The following is a 20,593-nucleotide window of genomic DNA, read 5'->3' as shown; positions in this document are numbered from 1 at the left end:
TTCTGGCAGGGCTGTATGCCGTTCTGCAGTGGAATCTTGAGAGCACAACCATTGTGGCCTGGAAATGTGCGTGCACTTGAGCCTGAGAGTTTCCGAAATTGTAAGACTGACTCTCTTGATATTCAGTATCTGATTCTGTATTTGTTGAGAGCGGCAATTCTGAATTTACACACAACGCCTTGGTTTTGCTAGTGCTTGCACTAAATTTTAGTCATAGCGAGAGTGCTGAATCGTGTACTTTGGATGCAACCATCACAAAAGGCGTAAAGACTCGCAACTGGTATCTTGACCCATACATGTCAGATTTTGATATTCGTCAAATTATGCGGCAGTTCCCACCAGCAAAGCGTCTCGAAGGGAGACCAACAGGTACTAAAATGCATACAAGATTGGACCGACTCAATGTTCATGGACAGCTAGACGAAAGTCACAACTTCTTTGATCGGTGGTGCATCATACTTTAGGTACAAAATAAGTGTAAACTTTAGACAAAATATGGTGACTATGACACGTCACTTCTTAAGAATATAGAAGAAATATTATTTGTATCCACGTGGACGTCTTACAACAGATCAAATATCGATCATGACACGGAGTCCTTTGCTGTTACTGGCTCTACTATCGCTCGTGACTTACGTGCATGCTTTTAATTTTGACTTTGGCTTCAATGGACATCATCGCGAGCATGAGCATGAGCATGAGCACGAGCATGAGCATGTTGACTTTTACGAGACGCTGGAATTGACAATGGAGGCTTCTGAGGCCCAAATCAAAAAGGCTTACCGCAAATTAAGCCTTAAGTATCACCCGGACAAGAACAAAGGGGACGAAGAGGCCGAGAGTCGTTTTCATGAGATTTCACGCGCTTACGAGGTCCTTTCAGACCCACAGAAGCGCCAGGTTTACGATTTGGAGGGCTTTGAAGGCCTTGAACGTGATGAGAAGTCAGGTGGTCGTCCTTCCAGCCCGTTTGACGCCTTCTTTGGTGGGGGCGGAAAGCAACGCGGCCCTGATGCCGCCGTGGATGTGCGTGTGACGCTTGAAGAGCTCTACAACGGTGCTCAGAAGCAGGCTCAATTTTCACGCAATGTTATTTGCCGCAAGTGCCGCGGTACTGGCGCGAAAGGAGGTAAGACTACGACATGCAAGAAATGTGGTGGGTCAGGACATGTATTGGTACAGCAAAAGATGGGACCGGGATTTTCTGTGCAAATGCAGCAGCCGTGCCCTAAATGCGGCGGTCGTGGCAAAACTTTCAAGAAAGCGTGTCCGTTTTGCAATGGTAATAAGGTTGTCAAGGAGGACAAAGTGCTGACTGCCGACATTGAACGCGGAATGCCGTCACAGCATGAGATTGTCTTCGAGCGCGAGAGCGAACAGCGCCCGGGAATTGTGCCAGGAAACGTCATTTTCCGCCTGCACCAAGTGCCTCACAGCCACTTTCGGTATGATCTGTTTTGTGGTGTTTTTTATTTAAGACGTTGTACTTATATCACATGGTATCTCTTAGCCGCGCAGGTGATGATTTACATTTCGATCTCGCTATTTCGCTGGAAGAGGCATTGCTGGGCTACAGGAAACCTATGAAGCATCTTGATGATCGAACTGTGGTGCTAGCGAGTTCGGAGGTTACGAAGCCTTTCGAAGTCCGCACTGTAGAAGGTGAGGGCATGCCTGTACACAATTATCCGTCCCAACATGGCAACTTGCTTGTACACCATGAGATTCTGTTTCCCACGTTTCTGACTGAAGAACAAAAGATGCTTGTGAAGAAGTTGCTGCCGGAAGATCCTGTTACGGCTGTGGAGTGAAAACGCCTTAGCAACAGAAAAAGCAATGACTTAAATTAACATGACGGCGGGTATTCTCATTTGATTGGTAGAAATCTAAAATAGTGTATTACAAGCTTTAAGAAAGTCCATATTAACGTCGACGCCATGGACGAACAATGGAGAAGTGCGTGGCATGTATCTTCTCTACTGTATTATTGATCTGACAATAGAATATTGAAATGCGACATAGCAAAACAACTTGAGCTTAAGCAGCGATTGATCGAATCAGATGTGGTACAGTGGCAGCTTCATCCTCATGTTGATTGCGCTCCTCTGATCGACAAGAGCAGCAGCTGTCGAATGCTCCAAAGATTGGCTGGAGTAGATATCAGTTTTCTTAAGGGATCAAATAAGCACGCGTGTGCTTCCATCGTGGTGCTCGAATTCCCGTCAATGACGCTGCTATATGAAGCCTTCACGTATGTGTCTTTACCAGCCCCGTACATCGCCGGATTCTTGGCATTTCGAGAAGTACCAGCACTCTCAAAGCTCTTTAACGATCTTTGCCGACGTTGTCCAGGTGTGGAATTGGCACCTCATTGAGGTATTAAGTGGTCTTTTAAGCTGAGGCTGCGGTTTATGCTACAGACCTGATTCCAGACGTGACTTTAGTAGACGGCAACGGAGTCTTGCATCCCCAAGGCTTTGGTCTTGCCTCTCACTTTGGTGTGCTCGAAGATATTGCAACAATTGGTGTAAGCAAGACGCTTTTACATGTCGATGGTCTCACTAAATCCGACGTGAAAGCATCAATGAACAATGCACGGGAAAAAGGTCAAGACATTGTCAAGCTTAGAGGAGAATCTGGTAAAGTAAGATATGTTTACTGCTCTGATAATTGTTTATATCTGTAGTCTAATTTTATGTCGCTGATCTGTCGTGCGTGCTTGAGATTTGGGGAGCTGCGCTATGTTGTACAGCTGCGGTCAAAAATCCCGTTTATGTGTCGACCGGGCATCAATTATCACTCGATACTAGCGTCGCAATCGTCCAAGCTTGTTCGTTGCATCGCGTACCTGAACCAATTCGTCAGGCCGATTTGCGGTCACGGGAAGTAATCAGGGAGTGGACGAACGCAAGTCGTGTCGACATGTCGCTAGATCGCTATCATGTGAATGCACATCTCGTACGCTAAACGCTCTGCGTTAACATAATGTCATCGACGATTAAAGTTTGCACCAAGTGGTTTGTAAATAATACGAAATTTCCCTATACTGATAGGTAAGACGTCCCCATAACTTAAATCATATTTATCTTTAAATTCCTGAGCTACAACTGCAGACTCAACGCTATGGACAGAAAGCGCCAATCTTGTCGAAACATTGGTGCTACAGACGTTCCTGACAGCGAACGAGGAGATTCCGTGTCATACTGATGGTCCCAACTCGGTTCCATTTTACATGTAACTTTATCCTCGGGAAGTTCGCAATCAAAATTCCCCTCGCCTTCGAAACTACGCAGTAGAGTAGCAAGTGGAAGGAGATGCACCGTAATCTGATGTTCGACAATTTCTAACTGAGCCAATGATACGCGTTGCACTCGCGCAGGGTTCATCAGCAGCAAAGTCTGTAGCTTCTCAAGTGTCTCAATGGTACGCACGAGCTTGAGAATCACCAAGGGCGGCACAGGTGCATTAGAACAGGCTGATTCAGGACAGTATGTCAGAATGACCTTGAGTTCTTGAATCACCATGACAATATCACCCAAATAGCTGCGTCGCAACTCTTCCAGCTTTTGAGTATTCTTCTTGGCTGTGGCTGACGTTGGTTGACAGCTTGGTGACTCCAGCACGGAAAGAGACGCCTCGATTTTCTTTTGGGGCCGTGGTCGTGGAAGTACCGATAAAATAGACCGCGATGCAAAAGTCGTCAGTGTTGGGCTCAGACGCATTCGCTTTTGACTAGATTGTTGGGAGCTGTTTCGATTAGATTTCTTCTTGATGATGAATTGCTGCATTTTCTGTTGTGGGTTGAATTGATGTGCGGTGCGCTCGGTGAGGCGAAAGGCGAAGTGATAATCACGTATGTCACTTTACCCTTGTAATCTCTCGCACCTAGTCTGTCTTTTTTTAAAATAAGGGTGGAATTGGATTGGGGGCTGCGACATGCAGCTGAAGAGTTAATCTGATCGCTAGCTGATTGGCTGGAATATGTTACGTATGTAGCGTTATGTCTCGATTCCTCATCATTTGCAATTGGGATTTGTCGTGTTTAAGGTGCTAGATTATTGAACGCCAGATGCCAAATACATACAGGGTACAAAAAGCTGAGGAGCACATCCTCATCTATTGAGTGGATACATTTGTAGACACGCTGGTCATGCATTTACGTCGGCTTTATTCCTTAGTAGACTTACTGACAGATTCAAGCATCACAGAAAGGCCAGAAGCTTCTTGGATCTCAAAGTTATTTGCAGCCATTGAGCTGTTAGAAGGTTAAATGCAGGTCAGAGCGAGGTACTTGGCAGCTGGACAAATTGTCCGGCGATTATGGCTCTGGCTGATCTGGTTGACACTGAGCAGGGTGTGTAACCGGTAAGAACTGTATTATTTCCGGTAATCAAAACACGATAAATATGGCATTTTAGATGCGACATTTCTACGTGTCATGCCCTAAGCGGTTAGAGGTTATAAAAACGCAAGATCATATCTTTTCGGTGCAGACTTCAAATTAATGTTTCACTTATGACAGGATATAATAACGGATTGCTCGACGGACGTCATTGTCGCATTCACACGACTCAGTATCCGTTGAGATGTCCGAAACGACAGAATATCATGCGGATAGCATCAAAAATTGGACGAATGCCAGAACTGCGGTAACTTCAGTGCAAACAATCGAGGGTTTCTTTGAACCAAAGACACCAATTGACAGTCTTGACCTTGATTCGGTGCCGTTCTTCAGGCGCTTCCAGCTTACTTCTCGATCATGGAAAGAGTTTCAGCTGCAACTCAATCAGCTTGAAAATAATGAAACAAATGTCGCAAGGCAAGTAAAGGTTGTGTACTTAGTGCGTCATGCCGAAGGCATTCATAACGCTGCATCAAATCAATTTGGCGTCGAGCGCTGGGAGGCAGAGCTCGCGTTCCAGGACTCGTATTTAGATTCGGACCTCACACCGTTTGGCGTTCAAGACGCAAAAAGTAGAGGTACGAGCAGCGTGAAAGCAGAGCTCGAGAAAGGCATGCCACGCATTGAGCGTGTGGTTGTGTCACCACTTTCAAGAGCGATCCAGACAGCGCAGCACTTCTTTGATAAGAAGCAGCTGCTGAACTCAACTTTTGTATGCATGGAAAAGTGTCGTGAAGTATTTGGTTGTCACACTTGCGATAAGAGGCGCTCTGTTTTAGAGCTCAAGCAAAAGTTTCCGGACGTAGACTTTTCAGCCATTAAGGACGAAAATGACATACTGTGGACATCTACTCATCGCGAGACTGATGAAGAGATACAGACTCGAGCTAAGCTGTTTCTGGTTGAGCTTTTTGAAACGATTGCTGAGCGGAATGTTGCTGTAGTGACGCACTCGGGATTCGTAGAGGCGGTCTGTGCTGTCGTATTGGGCATTCGTATTCATCCGGCGAATTGCGAGGTCATTCCCCTCGTTTTAGAAGCCATTTAGGAAGCGCAGCCACGTTTTTTACACCAACAAGGTTAAACGTCTAATCTGCTTGACCTTTACTAAATAAAAAAATTTCGCACAGCCAATAGAAAACTCTTGCCATCATTTCAACTATCTCTTGCAGCCATAAACATTCTCAACAGCTGCCCGATCAGTTCAATAATGCAGTGAGCAAAGCTTGACGCTGCTCTAGCACGTCAGAGTCGGCCGAGCGGGTCTCTTCATCCAGATTCTCATATATCTCCTCAAACCGGTCAAACTGGACCTTTGCTCGCTCCATCTCGTCGTTATTGTACAGCGTGATAGCGTAATTGAGGTGAAACATATGGTCTCTATAACAATCAATTGTAAACAAAGTTGATTACAAACCAAGGATATAGGTGGCATCTGATATACGTACCTCTCCATTTCGATAGCCTTTTCAAATGCATTACATGCATTTTCAAAATCATCCAAGCGACTCAGTGTAATTGCCAAGTACATGTAGGAGCTTGGAAAATCTGACTTGAGATTGATCGCAGCGCTAAAAAATTGAAACGCCGATGCATACTGGCCCGTATTTAAATGAACAAGGCCTAGATTATACGACGTGATCCACTCGAACGGTTCCAAGTATAATGCCCGTTTCAAACACGCTACAGACGCCACAAATCGCTGCTTGCCAAAGAAACACATGCCAATGTTGTTCCACAATTGCGCCGAGTTCGGTGTTTGAGCAGCAGCCACACGATATTTTACGAGAGCAACGTCCATATCACCATTATCCTGAATAATGGAACCTGCTGCAAGAATCGTCTTGGGGTTCCGCGGGTCATGAGTTAGAGAATTGCCCAGATAGTCAAAAGCGCGATAGCTATCGCCAGCTCGCAGATACAGTAAGCCGAGTGTCGTTAAAATCGCTGGATTTTCGGGTGAAAACTCCAACGCCTCTAAATAGACGTCAACGGCAGCTTTAAAATCCTCTTTCAGCGTATAAACCTTACCAAGCTGAAGGTACGTCGCATCATGACGATTGATAGTGTTGGCTCGCTGGAAGTTCTGTGCAGCAATATCGTAATCCTTTAGAAATATATAGCATAGCCCCATACTGTGAAAAATCTCCCAGTCATCCACGCGTCCCATCGTCAAGATCTCCTCGTACACTTCAATGGCAGCTGTGTGTTTGCCCAAGAGATAAAGTGATCGTCCAACCTGTTTAAGATTCTCTTTATTCTCTGGATTCAGACACGCGGCAGCTTGGAAAAGCTGCAAGCTCTCTTGAATTCGCCCGGATTGTCGAAGGATTAAAGCTTTGACATATAGTGGATATTCACTAAGTCCTTGGTGCTCCTTTAATATCTCTTCAATTACTCGCAAGCACTCTTTAAATTCGGCACGGAGGTACAGTCGGTGGAGATACCAATTTCGACTTGGTGGCTCTGGTTTATAACTTCGATTAAAAGTCCCACGTACACCATGTTGCGATCTCGGCGACCGGATACTGTCATCCATCGAGAGCAACTGACTGATCTAATGCGCGCGAAACGACGCAAATGGCTACTTTTGCAAATATTGTCATGATCCCAGGATACCGGTATGGAAACGTTAGCACAAGGTACGCATTTGCAAAAAACATGGCGGCATTAAACAGTCCCAAGCTTTTGGCAGTGCTCAGGCCTACGGGTGACATATTTGTAAACGGTTTATCATCCGGCTACGACGACAATTATCCTGAGTCAGAGCAGCTACGTTTGCTGATGACACGCGATGATTTCGCTACGAGTGTTGCCATGATCAATGACGCGTTATTGGATCATTGGCCATGTCTACCTTGCACTGGTTTTGGCTACGGCTGCTGCATTTGCACGCTGGGACTATCGCTGTATTGTGCTTCAACTCAAGTTGCGGAAGCCGAGAGTCGGCTGCAACTGCAGTTGCGACGGATGAACGAACAGACAAAGTTTAAGGAAAAAGGAATTCAGTGGCGATTGAAGAGGTCTTGGTGGAAAAGAACTTCTTATATTGAAATCGTTGTGAATGCAAATAGCTGCAAAAGTGTCGAGACTTAGAGTGCAAGGTCAGCGGATGCTTTTAGTCGAGTGATTTGAAAGAGAGCCCATATTTATCCAAATGACACACGTAAAAAGTAAGACTATTGACATTTTCCCGCAAATTAGCAATTGGAATGTTGTAGCAGCTAGATTCTATTAAAATTGATACTAAATATTTTTGGTTCCACATCGATAATTGAGCGACACGTTTACCGTCCCATCGTACAGAACTTCAGTACTTTTGAATACCCACAATTCCATTTGTAAATTCAATACAACTGTAGAATTTCGTACAGTTGTACCAGTCACAACATCTTGTAGACCACACTAGGATCAAACATACGCAAAAGTGAAGCACATTCACTACATTTCTTGCGCTCTGCATTCACTACATTTATTGCGCTCTGCATTGTCTTTGTGATGGGACAAGTACTTAAGCATTGCTTACTCAAATTTACACAATTGACGTAGATACAATATGGTGCGCTTGCTTGAAATTCACAATACAATTGGTGTAATTGTGAATAAGTACCGAAATATCCGATTTTATGAAGATTACGGAACAGAGAGAAGACGCTAAGACGTCGGCTACTAGCCGCATGTCAGACAACGACGACGTTTATTGCGAAAGATGATAAACGTGTATAATCAATAATAGTATGTTTATAATAATTGTGATATACTTTCATCAATAGCCGAGCGAATTAACAGTGCTGGCCACTCTGCAGTCTTTTGGTTCCGTAACGGGTTGGGGCGCATGAACCCAATCTTTGAGCGTTCGTTATCGCGGACTCAAAGGCTCAAACCTTTCTCTATGCAAAGTGCACGGCAACCCTGTTGGACTTGGTAGCAGTTAGAGTCAAGCAAGTGTTAAGGATATATCCTTTGCGAAGATAGAACAAAAAGTGTTTGGACACTTGTTCTCAGAACACACACAGTTACCTAACAAGTATTTGTATATCCTGGGTCCCGACCGTGTCAGGGAACTAGTGCCCAAAGGACTAAAAGCGGTGATTTCTCTCCTGGAGACAAAAAACCGCACCGATGAGGCACGTTCAGGAGCGCAGGGAGTAATTGATAATCTCACCGTTAGACCGCTGATGTTGGGCTCCTTAGGTTTCGAGGAACGCGAGAAATAACACCTTTTCTGGATGAGGAAAATGAAGATGGCCATGAATTTGGCGTTACTCCAAGCGGAGCCGTAGCGTTTCTCGCTTGAGATTTCAAGACTTGCGCACGCAAGAATGAGCACTTTCTTCTAATATTTTGTAAAAAGAGTCTTACTCAACTTGAACAATTTTTTTGACAGATGAAGCGAGTTCTCACCAGGCTTGATGGGTGCGTTCAAACTTTCCGTTCCCTTGTCAATGGAGGCAAAAACGGTTCTCGATGCTCAAAGCTTTAGAATTCTATATGGATCGACGCAATTGCGTCTGACCCTTTCCCGGAGGCTGTAGCGGTTTCTATCTTCATGTTATTTCTGAACGAGTGCGGCTCGCCTCGAGACTTTCTGGTCAACCCTTTGGGAGTCATACTCAATTAAAACGCAAATTCCTTACCGTAAGGGCAGAATAGGGCTCTAAAAATACTTCTCCAAGTTTGTCAGGTTGAGAAGGGGCTGAGAAGCCTTGCGAAACACACAGATTTTCACCTGCGATCCTACAAGCATCTGCGTTTTGCGTGTTTTTTATTCTTCTTTTGGATGTACTAAGGGTTAGGCTCCCTCACGTGGGCAAACAACAAACCCTCACTGGAAATTATCAGGTCCCTGTGGGCCGCTGTGTTCACCCTGCAAGAGAGCTGGGCTTATTGTATCTAATGGAGCGCGGTCAATGGAACCCGAGAACTAGCTTCTCTTTTGAGAGATCAAATCCCTGGTTCATTGCTTGTAGATATCAATGCCTCTGACTTTGTGAAGCCATGGATCAGATAGATAAAGAAGGTCGTATAATTACATAGGACGTGTGACAGTCGAAAACAGCTAACGAAATGTGGAAGCATTGAGGTTATAAATATAGATACAATGTTCATCCACCTTTCGGCAGTGACACTGATAAACGTTTTAAAAAAATGCTGTGCTTTTATGGGAAGCTCGAGGAGTTACACAAATTAAAGATTTGTCTATTGCTGAGCCAAGATTCGATTTTCGAACGTAATTTTAGGCATGGCGCTGATGAACCTCCACGAACCGTGGGTCGATTGAAATTTAAAATATCTAAATTTCACTCTTCGTGAAGCATCGACGAGTCCTATACTTCCGCTGCCAGATAACAAAAGCGCTTTCAGCGCGGGCAATAAGCTGCACTAGCTTTTGTGCAGGACATGGTATTGTCCAGATTTGATGGGTTGTCGAGCAGAGCTCGAAAGGTAGAATCGGAAAAGACATACGGTCATGAGGTGAAACAGAAAATATCGATAGTAAATCGTGGTCACCACAGTGTATCTCTGTCGAGATGTGAAGTGAAGATCATATGACGTGGTCCCCGGAGTACATCTCTAGTAGGACGGCAAGAGCAGCTGTGAGTCGTTGTATCCCGTGTCAGGACCAGTGGGAAGTGGAAGCGAGTACGCATCATATCGGGTTGACGGAGTTGAAGGGTGACCACTGTCAGTCTCGATTAAAAAAGCTTGGTTTGGAAGATAACAAGGATGATTTTCCATTGTCACAATGTGGCAGTGCTATTGAGAAGCCAACGGGTATAGTGAGGAAGATCAGTTACTCGTAAACGGAGTGACCGGGTATTCCTATTGGCTTTTTATCTACTCTCACCGAGCTTTCATTAACTCAAGGATTGATTTCCATAGAAAACATAGGAAATGATTTGTAAAAGTTGTTGCTGAAGGAACATCACGATGTAGTGATGCAAGATTCAACACCTCGGTTTAGAGAAGTTTTGCCATGACGTCGGCTTGGTTCCCAGTCAGTTATTGTGTCACACGTAATGACCCTACATGGGACCAAAGTGACGTTATTGACGTTTTTTGCGTTTGAAGCCTTAATGTGTGTATAGAAAGCAATCCTTCACCCCGGCGCTGAGTTTCTGTTTCAAAAAATATTCCGGTTAATGGAATATGTGCTAGTTTTTAGCTAAGTGCGGCCAAATTCAAGGCAATCATCGGTTCCCAGACACATTCTTGACGTGCTCGAAGCAAATAGCAGTTCAGGGCAAAGGCTGAAGCGTCACAGATTACGTGGAATTCTTGATGTGGTTTTGGAAGGACTAGAATGAATGCAGGCATGCGAATTTCTTCACAGCTTTGTTGGCTGCCTCCTCTACAGCACTTCAACACCATTGACCCCCTTTTAGAAAAATGGCGAGGGATTGTACCATGTCGGCATGATTATATTTTTATAACGAGTTGATCACGCTAAATCAAATGTTAACGCTCATTGCGACAGAAAAACCGGCCAATGCACAATGGCCTTGAATTTTGCGTACATTTCAATGTCAATCAATCACCCCGAAAGAAGATTTTGTCGCCGCCAGAGACACGCTTGTCTATATTGACAGAAAACCAATGTTTGAAATGCTAAAGCACTGCTCGGAAATTTAGTGGACCAAGGAGTCAGCAAGGTTGTTACCGGTACCTGTAAATTGAAAAGGTTAATTTCCGTCGGATTTTGAGGCTCTACTTTGGGGTTGCGTTGACGTCATGACCGCTTACGACCTGGCGCACTCTCGGCGTTTATTTCATTTGAAGAAATGATTCGGTCAGCCGTCGCTGCGCTCTTCCTTACGTCCGCCGTTGCTGTGAATAAGACTTTTCATTGTAAGCTGAAACGGCTGTTTCATGAAAAACAGCGTGACTGGAAACAGCAGAAAAGGGATGTGTTGGGTTATCACCCCAATGTCCGCATAGTGCTTTGTCCATTCTGAAAGCTATCATGAGTCGACGCTCTAAGTGGGCATCTGCCTTGCCAGGGCTGACATTTTCAGCCTCAAGGCGGGTGTGAGTAGCGTGTTTAACTTAACCAGCGCGCAAATTAAATCTGATACTCAGCAGCCTAATGCTCGTCTATAGAAGAGGGGGAAGTGTTCCGTCACCGCGCCGTGTAAATCACGCCGTTAATCAGCTTGTTAATATCGAATTGAGCCTTGTTTAATAAACAAAGCTTAATTTAGTGTAGTACAAGAGTCTCGCCTACTGTTCCGGTCAGAAGGTCACTCGCGGCTATGCATGTGGTCATTCTGCCCGCACCCAGAGCAAAACGAGCTCTAAAACGTTGCACTACGAGTGCTTCTTGGCCCCCAGGTATCCCTTTCTCAAGACACCTCTGCACCGGATGCAGCAGCGGCTAGGAAATTCCGTTTGTCATGTGATTCAGATTGGGGACTCGAAGCTGGCAAAATTACCTGTAACTCGAGCAGCAGCGAGGCGTCGCGCCTTGCGCACCGCTTTATGAATAACAGTATATCGCCCAGGATAAGCATAGCTGTTTAATTTGACTTGAAGAGTCAAAAGCCCATTCTCATTGGAGACGATCTCGGCGTCCGCGAAGATCGCGCTTTTGTTGACAGCTTCATTATCCTGGCTTACGGGAGCCGATTACAGGTGCGAATACGCACTGAAGCGAACCCATGAAAACGTACGAAGAATGGAGTGGACGTTGAAGGGGTAGTTGGTTATGGAGCGCTCACTTATGCGCGGGGTTTTTGAAAAGTATTTTTAAGTGTGAACAGCAGTGTGGCTCTTATCCTAACGGGACTGTATGTTAAGGGGCAATTACGGTAATCTTAGGCACTTAACCCTTTAACATTTCGCACAATTACAATACGGTACAATTGTTCGAAGATCACATTACATTTGATAAAACAATGAAAAATACCAAGTGAAACTTACATAGGCTGGGCCTAGCATGCATGAGGACTGCTAGCCGTACGTAAAAAAAACAATTTCATTAGGTGCAAAAGCAAACTGTACATATCTAGCCATACGCAGAGTATGTACTCTTGAATTAGCAGATCGAGCTTCCAGTTCTAATTGTGTTAGCGGTTCTTGGTTTTGCCTAGTAGGAGTCACGAAACCATCCTCTGTGCGTTTTATAACTCCTCAACCTCTGCTCTTAAAGCATTTTGCGTTGTGGCCTATTCTGTACACTAAATCGCATGGCTTGGCTAGCCCCATAGAATGGCTTGATGTTTTCGACTGACGAATATATCAGTATACTTTGTGATAGGTGTAACAGGAATTGTTCGTCCGTATACACACAACTACCAAAGAAGACTCAAATGGGTCAACACGCTTCACCGCGTGTTGCTCACTTCCAGCGAGCCTTCAATTTACGCGAACGAGGAGGAAAAGGTGAAGAGACATTTCTTATGGCCATTAGGCCTCAAACCCTTTCTAACTTAATTAGTGCGTCTATAGAATCAAACGATATACAACTATGCAACAAATATAGCTAATGTTGACCAAACACAACATACGAAATGGGACTGACCCCATTACACCACCCCCACTCAAGTGCGGGTGTATTCATATTTTCTTCAAACTTCATTTAGAATTTTTTGATACTTTTCTCTGGCACTGAGACTCGTTCATTCGTGATCCCACACGAAATGAAGCGCTTCGGTGACGGCTTGCACCGACGTCGAGCGCAGAACAATAACGCGCATCATCCGACGATGCGATGGCACCTTCGCCATCATCGAACTTGGATGGTGATCCAATTCCACGTCAAACGGCGCTTTCGCACGTTGAGCCAAAACCTGTCATCAAACGAATAGCTTGGGCGAAAGACGTCTGTTATAAATAGTCCATCGACAAATTCAGTCGTCCATTGTATTTGCGCCACCGTTGGACTGCTTGTCGTCACAATTTTTACGACCGACGTGGTAGTGCCACCGAAGCTTTGACGAACTCTTTTGTCAAATGGAAGCTCGAGTGATGACGCAGAACGCGTTTTCCGCGCCATCGGACCGGTTCTACGTGCTGGAAGGGAGTCACTAAGTCTCATGTACGTTGCGCACATTCAGCATTCCCGTCTGGATTCCGTCAAGACAATAGAAACTCAATCTGGGCAAAGGTCCGAACAATTAATTCCATGGATATCGACCACTTGAAAAACGTAAATACCGCTGCAGATTTGCTGAAAATACGTGATATGCGTTTCGGTTTGCTCGTTTAACAGCGCAGGATCAGGTATACTCTGATACCGAAGATGCTCGCGAAAATCGTGCGTTCATTAGTCGAATCTACGACGAAAGGGAGAGAGAGAAAAAGATGGAACGGATCTTTTAAGTGGAGTTTGTTTTGGGACCCGCATCGAGCGTGAGAACGATATCAGACAAGAGCTCCTCGATTGCGGACGTTCCTCTCCACCACCACGTTCTCGATATGAAAGTATCAATTTTCCATGTCGACCAAGAGGAGGAGGTGCTCAAGAAGGCGTCGTCTCTGTTTCTTATTGCTGATCCACATCCATCGTCTGATTTCGAATTGCGATTGAGGAAGGTGAAGAAAGTTCTTTCGCTTGGCGAATCGGCAGATGATCGAGGTGTTCGATCGGGTGTCGAGAACGCGACAACGTCTGAACGATATTCGACGGGTGAGAGGGTGCTGTTCACAAACAGTCCCTCAAACACGAAACATCCGTTTGTTCGACGAGAAAGCGATTCCCGACGTGGGGGGAGAAGGACAGTCCCGACTTAATACCTTAAAGGTAAGTTTGCAAATGCGTCATGGTTCCTAGCTACATGCAAAACATCCCAGAGCTCCTGGAAGTTTAAATTGATAAAGCCTTGTGTTTATGAGTGTTTAACCAAGGATGTTCTGAGGTTAAACCTAATCTTTAACTAATATAAGATCTTGGGTGTATGGAGCTTGAACTTTGTACTTTGTAAGCTTGAACTTCAGCTTTCGTGGAAGGTATCTAGTAGAAGGGACTGGCTTTCGCCAACCACTTTGAAAGCTTGAGCATCAATTTTCGTAGAAAGTATCCAGCAAAATTGACTTTCTTACGCCACCCACTTCCAAAGACAGAGAGACGTCGGTCTCATCACCAGTAATAATCCCCAAGTAGGAACCAGCATTCTGTCTCACACAGAATGTATGTGACTCCAAATAAGGAATCACGTATGCATTTGGAAACACCATCAGATGTACTCTCATGTAATGGCTAAGTGTCTGAGAAGTTATCGATATTGCATGGTGTCATGAAAATTCGCAATCGAAAATCAAATTCGGCAATTGGAGCAGGCTCTACAAATTCTCCTTTATGCTGCAGCTGCTGTTACTGATTATGCGGAGCCTCCTGCCAAGCAACCTCATTCTGGTCTGGGTTAATATGCTTCCCTTAATAATCGCCAACGTAATCAGCAGCCATCTGCTTCTTGTCGACATTCCAACTCTCAAGATCGTTCGTTTGGTCCCGAAACTCACGAATATTTTACTGATTCTATGTATGATGCTGTGTCGATGATGCCGAGAAATTCGACTTTTGACTCTCGTGCCGAAGATGGAGCTCTGAATACGTATTCGTATATGCCTGCGTTGCATTCAGGTTGGAAGTCGCGTCGGTGCGTTGATAGTGCTTGAGGTACCCTATGTAGAACGTTTGATGTATCTTTAGCCAGCTTGGCTTGTCGATAGTGTTAGAATTTCCGTGGTATGACACTATTCGGACTGATAAAGCAAGATAACAGCTTTGAGTTACCCAAGCTAGAGACCGCATCGTCTGATGGGTTCTGAGTGCTAAGTAATAAATAACCCCCAACGTTAAGAGACATGTCGCCTTGACGACATCGTCTGTCTGCATAATCCTTATGTAGATCTTGCGCATTCGCCATTGCGCCTCGCGCTCGTGTGATCACATTCACACGACTCATGATGAATGAGTTAGGGTGTTTTCTAACTTCGCTTCACGTACTTCTGATTGTATCGATTTTTATGACAACGATTTGCCGAGCTTCCCCCCAGTCACCACCCATCACGATCGCAAATTGACATCGGTCAGTTCAGTATCAAGTTCAAGTACTGCCCCGTTGGCAAGTTGGCTTCCGCGTCCATTGTGTTTACACTTTTCAACTGAACATTACCAAGACTAACATCGGGCTTATCACCAGAATTCCAAGCTATTCGCACAAGTACCAACTGCTTCGAATTCACGTTTAAACCAAACAAATCAAGTTAATGTGTATTCACCGACACCCCAGTGCTTGGTTTCACCGGTCGATTAGCACACTGCTTTCACACAAGGTCGAGACCACGCATTATTTGCGACATACAGTCGATGTGGCAATCAACTTCAAGATCTCAACAGCAACTTTGGCAAAACCAATCCTTCGTCGTCACAAAAGAGCAACAACAAGGCATTAATTCGCTCAAAGTTGAAGATAGTTCCATGAGAACCTCACTCTGATCCAGGTCATTAGAGTCTCACTGTGTTTACCCCATTTATAAAAAATGGCGTAAACACAGTGGTTGAATGACAAGAACAATGGTCAACAATGGAAACGACATACTCTATTCTGTAAAAATTTTTCGCACAGAAGCTTTTTAACACATCACCAACCATCCGGTTGGCACGTTCGCTTTTCCCCCGGTCTCTGGGTGTACCGCCGTGAAGATATTCAAATGAGTATATCAAGAATCCACTTGGGAATAGTATATTATGATCCGAGATGATGGTGTCTAGTAACCCGTGATTGCAAAAATCATGACCAATGAAAAATTCAGCCGAACATTCGGCATCGATAGAATTGTTATGCGGATTATCTCACTACGTCTGTCGACGAAAAAGTAGCACTCCATTGTGACCATCAGCATTCTCGGGGAAACCAAAGATTAAGTTGAGACCGCTTACTTCAAACAGCCAGTGGGAACAGGAAGACTCGGCAGCGGCATTTGCGTGTACCGTGTGCCGTGTGTGTTTGACGCGCTGACAGACATCACATGCCCGACACTGACAGACTGGTAGGTCTTCTCACGGCCAAGGTGACCGGCCATCGGCGTATCATGCGCCTCGTATACGATATACGTGTCGATCCACATTCCGTGGCTTGTGCCATATGCAGCTCCATAGCATAGGATACCATCCTTCAATGCAAAACGATGCATCCATGGCTTCAAGTGATTAGGAAGCCATGGCGTTTTATACCACTTTATGAGGGTATTATGATTAGATCAACATACGCTCGACGTATCATATCAATTACATTGTTTACGATATAGCTTATATGGCTAGCTCATAACCAGGACGATGTGACAATGCGCCCGCCAGCTTGTTCAGTATTCCTGGCTTGTACGCGACCGTAAAGTTGTATTCTGCTGAAAATGATAACCAGCAAGCCAATCGCTGTGACAAGTGAGGGATCTGTGTAAACTGAGTTGAACCCAAGAGGCCAAGAGGTGAATACAAAACTTCATCAGAGCAATTACATTGCCAGAAGTCCTTGTCTTGGACAGGGAAAATCTTTCTGCTGGATTGATCTGTCACGATTAATACGACACGCCAAGATCTTGTCCTACTGAGTTCTATTGCAAAAATGCACAACCGAGTGCAGACTCTTAGGCGTCCCACACCACGCTATACGGCTTCGCATTATCTGGTAGAGCAAGTAATGATGCGTTCATCATATTGCTATTGATCAGAGTGAATGATTTTTTGCGAGTAAATGACCACTTCCATGGTTCGTCCTTCTCTAGCAAGTTTGATTGTAAGCGCACCATTTGGGAAAGGTTACATGAGAAGCAATGCAGGTAAGTGGACAGAACAATCCATTTTCTCAAATCCTATTGATTCTGTGGCGTTGACCACTCCACGATTGCGTTGAATTTCACAGGATCCGCACAAACACAGTTATCACCAACATGACAACCGAAGATCGGTACTTTGCTAGCAGCGAAAATACACTCTGCAAGGTTCACTTGCAATGAATATTCGCGCATACATTCTAGCACCATTCGGAGGTACTCTAAATGCAATTCTTTGGCAGATCTGCCATTTTTGTCTTTCGAATGAACGACAATATCGTCAAAATAGATGTGTACGAAGCGTCGCAGTGATCTAAACAGACGAAACACCAATTGATTGATCATGCTGGGGCATTGGATAGTCCTTGTGGCATTGCAAGCCATTCCCATAACAAACCGACGGTTACAAAACAGCCGTCAACGATCGTCCTCCTCATTTGGTAATCTCCATCAATCCAAACAAGTAACGTAAATTGTTTACAGCCAGACATACCCTGGATGATAACATTCTTACGCAGAATCGACGTTTGAGCGGGAATTATCTGCGCTTTCATCTTGTTCTAGGCGTGAGCGATACGCCAGTTAACATTCAATTTGTGCACACAAAATGTCGATGCGCAATGAGGGGACTTTTTATCCCTTACTAAACCAGCAGCTTGCTTTTAGTCCACCAACACATCCATATACTCGCTTTGTTCATGAGACAGTGACCACTGCATGCTTTGAACTTGATCATTTTGTGGAATTCCACTTTGTGGCGACTTTCAATAGGGACGTCATCCTAGAATTCCACTGGTCAATAATAAGGATAAGTTGGATTCTTCAAAATAGCAGATCCGCTGCGTGATTCTACACGCTGTCAAATTTCTTCGAGAATCGAATTATACATGACGGATGATGAGCGCAATTCCAATGGATAGACCTCTGACTGTAGCAAATTGGTTCTATGCAAACCGTCACACTTGAGGTCGTGTTGGGAGTCCTCGTAAGTAACTTTCTCGAGCTGTACCAGCTCTTCCGTCGTCGGTAACGGTGCCAAAAGTTAATCTCTTTTGGCAACCTCATTCACAATACGAAGACCAGCATACTTGAATGCTACATTTCCATAATCATATTTGCATATTTGAATGCCACATTTCCGTAATGGGGAGTAGTACGCTTTACTCATTCACTCAATTCTAACTCTTAAATTTAATAGTGGTCTGGCGCAACTTTGACGATCGAAAACGAATACGAACGACTACATTTGCTGTAAAATATAACTAAAAGCCTGGAATGATAATTTGATTTTTCTTTTCATAAATGCCGAGGAATTCTAAACATTGAAATAGCAGCTACGCACCATCGGAGGCTTATAACAATCACTCCTGATATAGCAACTGTCATTTGGTTCTAATCGGAATGCAGATAATATTGTAGACAAAACACTTGCTGTATCATCATTGGATATTTTGAAATAGTAGCTGCGCAAATTCCTCAGCATCATAATGTCAGACTTAATATTTTTTATTTCTACCCAATAACCAATGTATTACATTGCTTATTGGGTAAAACTGAGAGTCAAAATTTGATTTTAATTCTACGTCAGCATTTAGGCCTCACTGTGGATATGTAGCCATAGTCCCCTCTCCATTATGGAGGCAGGTATTTCAGGATGAATTCCATTAGCTCACAATGAATTGCGAGTGACCTGTGAGGACATGCGTGGAGTTTTTAACGCAATCTCTGCGAGAGAGAATTATTCTCACCAGACTTTGAATGGCATTGCGTACCTACGTAGTAAATTCTCCAGAAGTCCGTTCACACGTTCAGTTTGACCGTTCGTTGCAGGGTGTGCCACTGTTGACAATTTGGTGCCCAGTAGTTCAAACAAATCACGCCATAACATAGACTGGGTGCCACGGTCAGTAACCATCTTAAAAGATAGGCCATGATAACATCTATGAAGACCTTAGCCACTTTGTCGGCACATATCTTATCCGAACAGGCGCACTACGAGCCATCTTGCTGATTCGGACGACACGTTGCTCGATCCCCACCGGGTTACCACCACCAACGGCCCAATGTAACGAAGTCATCTTTTAGACTGGAAATAAGGAGGTCAGCATTTACAAATATTAAGCTATAAATACTCATGCAGGTCCCGTTCAAATCTGTACCATCTGACCATATCTTGCCCTCAGACATAGTGTCGGGTACTTGGTTCATGGCGCTCAGTTTCAGTAGTAAAAATTGTTGTTTACGCTACGGAATAGTACTGGCATGATACCAACAAATCAGGAATTACCAATAGCCCTCCCCACCATAACCGAAGCCGTTTTGTGGTGGTGTTAAGAAAACCAGTGTGAGTTAATAACAAAATTAAGCCTCTAGAGGTATGTAACTCAAACACAATTAGCATTCAATGCTCGCCTCCGCACCGCGGTCTCTCTACAAATTGCGATTTTACAAATATCTTCTGTCACGCGTTTTACGCATTCGCCTTGACTACCAGTATTCATATGGCCACTGAAATACACATACCTAGCAAAAATCATACAGCTTTCCAAATTCGCGGGATATTGAGAAGCTCGATCCATAACAATGACAACCGCATAACGCTTCTGGAGATAACGTTTGTGGAGAAAAACCTTGGATGTATACTCGCTGGTAGTAGGAAGGACAAAAAATTGTCGAGAATCATTTCGACTTTATCCTCGCAAGTAATTTTGTGGCTGAAACAAAGAAATGAGTAACCTTGCTGGGACAGTAACAAATTCAAAATTCGGAATTACTGAGCGCGTTTACAGGACCAAAACCAGTTACTCGCCAAAAATTTGTCAAAAACAGCAGGCTTGTAAAATGCGCTGATGCCTGCGGTGAGAGCGCAATTGATTGAAACTCTCGCACGTGCTCACGTACGTGCTTGCTCACTTATATATTCTTGGCCATGAATTTAAAGCGCTTACCGAACAATATACATTGTCTCTTCCGTAGCGACCCAATCAACCATGTGAGTATCATCCGCCTCGTGCAATTATCTAAAGATGAGGTATTTGTCATGAGTTACCACCAGGCATTGACTGAGTAGTCGGACTTTGCCATCGGCTGCGCACTGCTGCAAGCAGACGTCGAGGGGCGAGATCGGATGATCGCGTTCGAATCTCGACAGCTCAAAACTGCAGAGGAGAGCTAATCAGTTCATGACAAGGAGCTATTTGCGGTGCAGTATGCACTTGTCAAGTTATGGGTCCACCTGCTCGGATCCAGCTGTTTGTGATCTATACAGATCATGCGTCACTACGCACTGCGACTCAGTCGGCCACCTCTCGCAGAGGATGGCTAGATGGCTATCCTTTTCTGCGGAATATAACATCGAGGTGAAGTTTAAGCCGGGAAAGCAAAATGCTTTGGCTGATGCGTTGTCACGTAGACTAA

At 44.5% G+C, this 20,593-nt stretch overlaps 6 protein-coding genes across 6 annotated transcripts in view; 4 read left to right on the top strand and 2 right to left on the bottom strand.

Annotated features, from left to right (window-relative positions):
- PHALS_10417 (uncharacterized protein) overlaps positions 1-464 on the top strand; it is a gene marked incomplete at both ends in the record, with an annotated part of 565 nt that extends 101 nt beyond the window's left edge. The window contains 2 exons of the mRNA XM_024725838.1: positions 10-66; positions 127-464. Of these exons, the coding sequence (XP_024576574.1) occupies positions 10-66; positions 127-464 (395 nt within the window). The remainder of the gene's footprint in view (positions 1-9; positions 67-126) is intronic.
- A 121-nt stretch (positions 465-585) lies between these two features.
- PHALS_10416 (RxLR-like protein) lies at positions 586-2,967 on the top strand (the record flags this gene model as incomplete). The annotated part of the gene is made up of 6 exons (XM_024725836.1): positions 586-1,445; positions 1,511-1,802; positions 1,896-1,956; positions 2,023-2,352; positions 2,421-2,644; positions 2,725-2,967. The coding sequence occupies 6 exons, from the start codon at positions 586-588 to the stop codon at positions 2,965-2,967; spliced, it is 2,010 nt and encodes a 669-aa protein (XP_024576573.1).
- A 134-nt stretch (positions 2,968-3,101) lies between these two features.
- On the bottom strand, positions 3,102-3,788 carry PHALS_10415 (uncharacterized protein; the record flags this gene model as incomplete). The annotated part of the gene is made up of 1 exon (XM_024725835.1): positions 3,102-3,788. The coding sequence occupies one exon, from the start codon at positions 3,786-3,788 to the stop codon at positions 3,102-3,104; it is 687 nt and encodes a 228-aa protein (XP_024576572.1).
- Positions 3,789-4,586: 798 nt separating this feature from the next.
- On the top strand, positions 4,587-5,450 carry PHALS_10414 (Predicted phosphoglycerate mutase; the record flags this gene model as incomplete). Its single annotated transcript, XM_024725834.1, has 1 exon — positions 4,587-5,450. One exon carries the CDS (start codon positions 4,587-4,589, stop codon positions 5,448-5,450), a length of 864 nt encoding a protein of 287 aa, XP_024576571.1.
- Positions 5,451-5,601: 151 nt separating this feature from the next.
- Positions 5,602-6,941, bottom strand: PHALS_10413 (bardet-biedl syndrome 4; the record flags this gene model as incomplete). The annotated part of the gene is made up of 2 exons (XM_024725833.1): positions 5,602-5,782; positions 5,851-6,941. The coding sequence occupies 2 exons, from the start codon at positions 6,939-6,941 to the stop codon at positions 5,602-5,604; spliced, it is 1,272 nt and encodes a 423-aa protein (XP_024576570.1).
- A 122-nt stretch (positions 6,942-7,063) lies between these two features.
- Positions 7,064-7,498, top strand: PHALS_10412 (Golgin subfamily A member 7/ERF4; the record flags this gene model as incomplete). The annotated part of the gene is made up of 1 exon (XM_024725832.1): positions 7,064-7,498. The coding sequence occupies one exon, from the start codon at positions 7,064-7,066 to the stop codon at positions 7,496-7,498; it is 435 nt and encodes a 144-aa protein (XP_024576569.1).
- Between the last annotated feature and the right edge of the window lie 13,095 nt (positions 7,499-20,593).

The sequence above is a fragment of the Plasmopara halstedii genome, assembly GCF_900000015.1.
Source record: "Plasmopara halstedii genome assembly, contig: Scaffold_470, whole genome shotgun sequence".
Classification (NCBI taxonomy): Eukaryota; Oomycota; class Peronosporomycetes; order Peronosporales; family Peronosporaceae; genus Plasmopara; species Plasmopara halstedii.
This window is presented reverse-complemented; position numbering and strand designations above follow the sequence as displayed.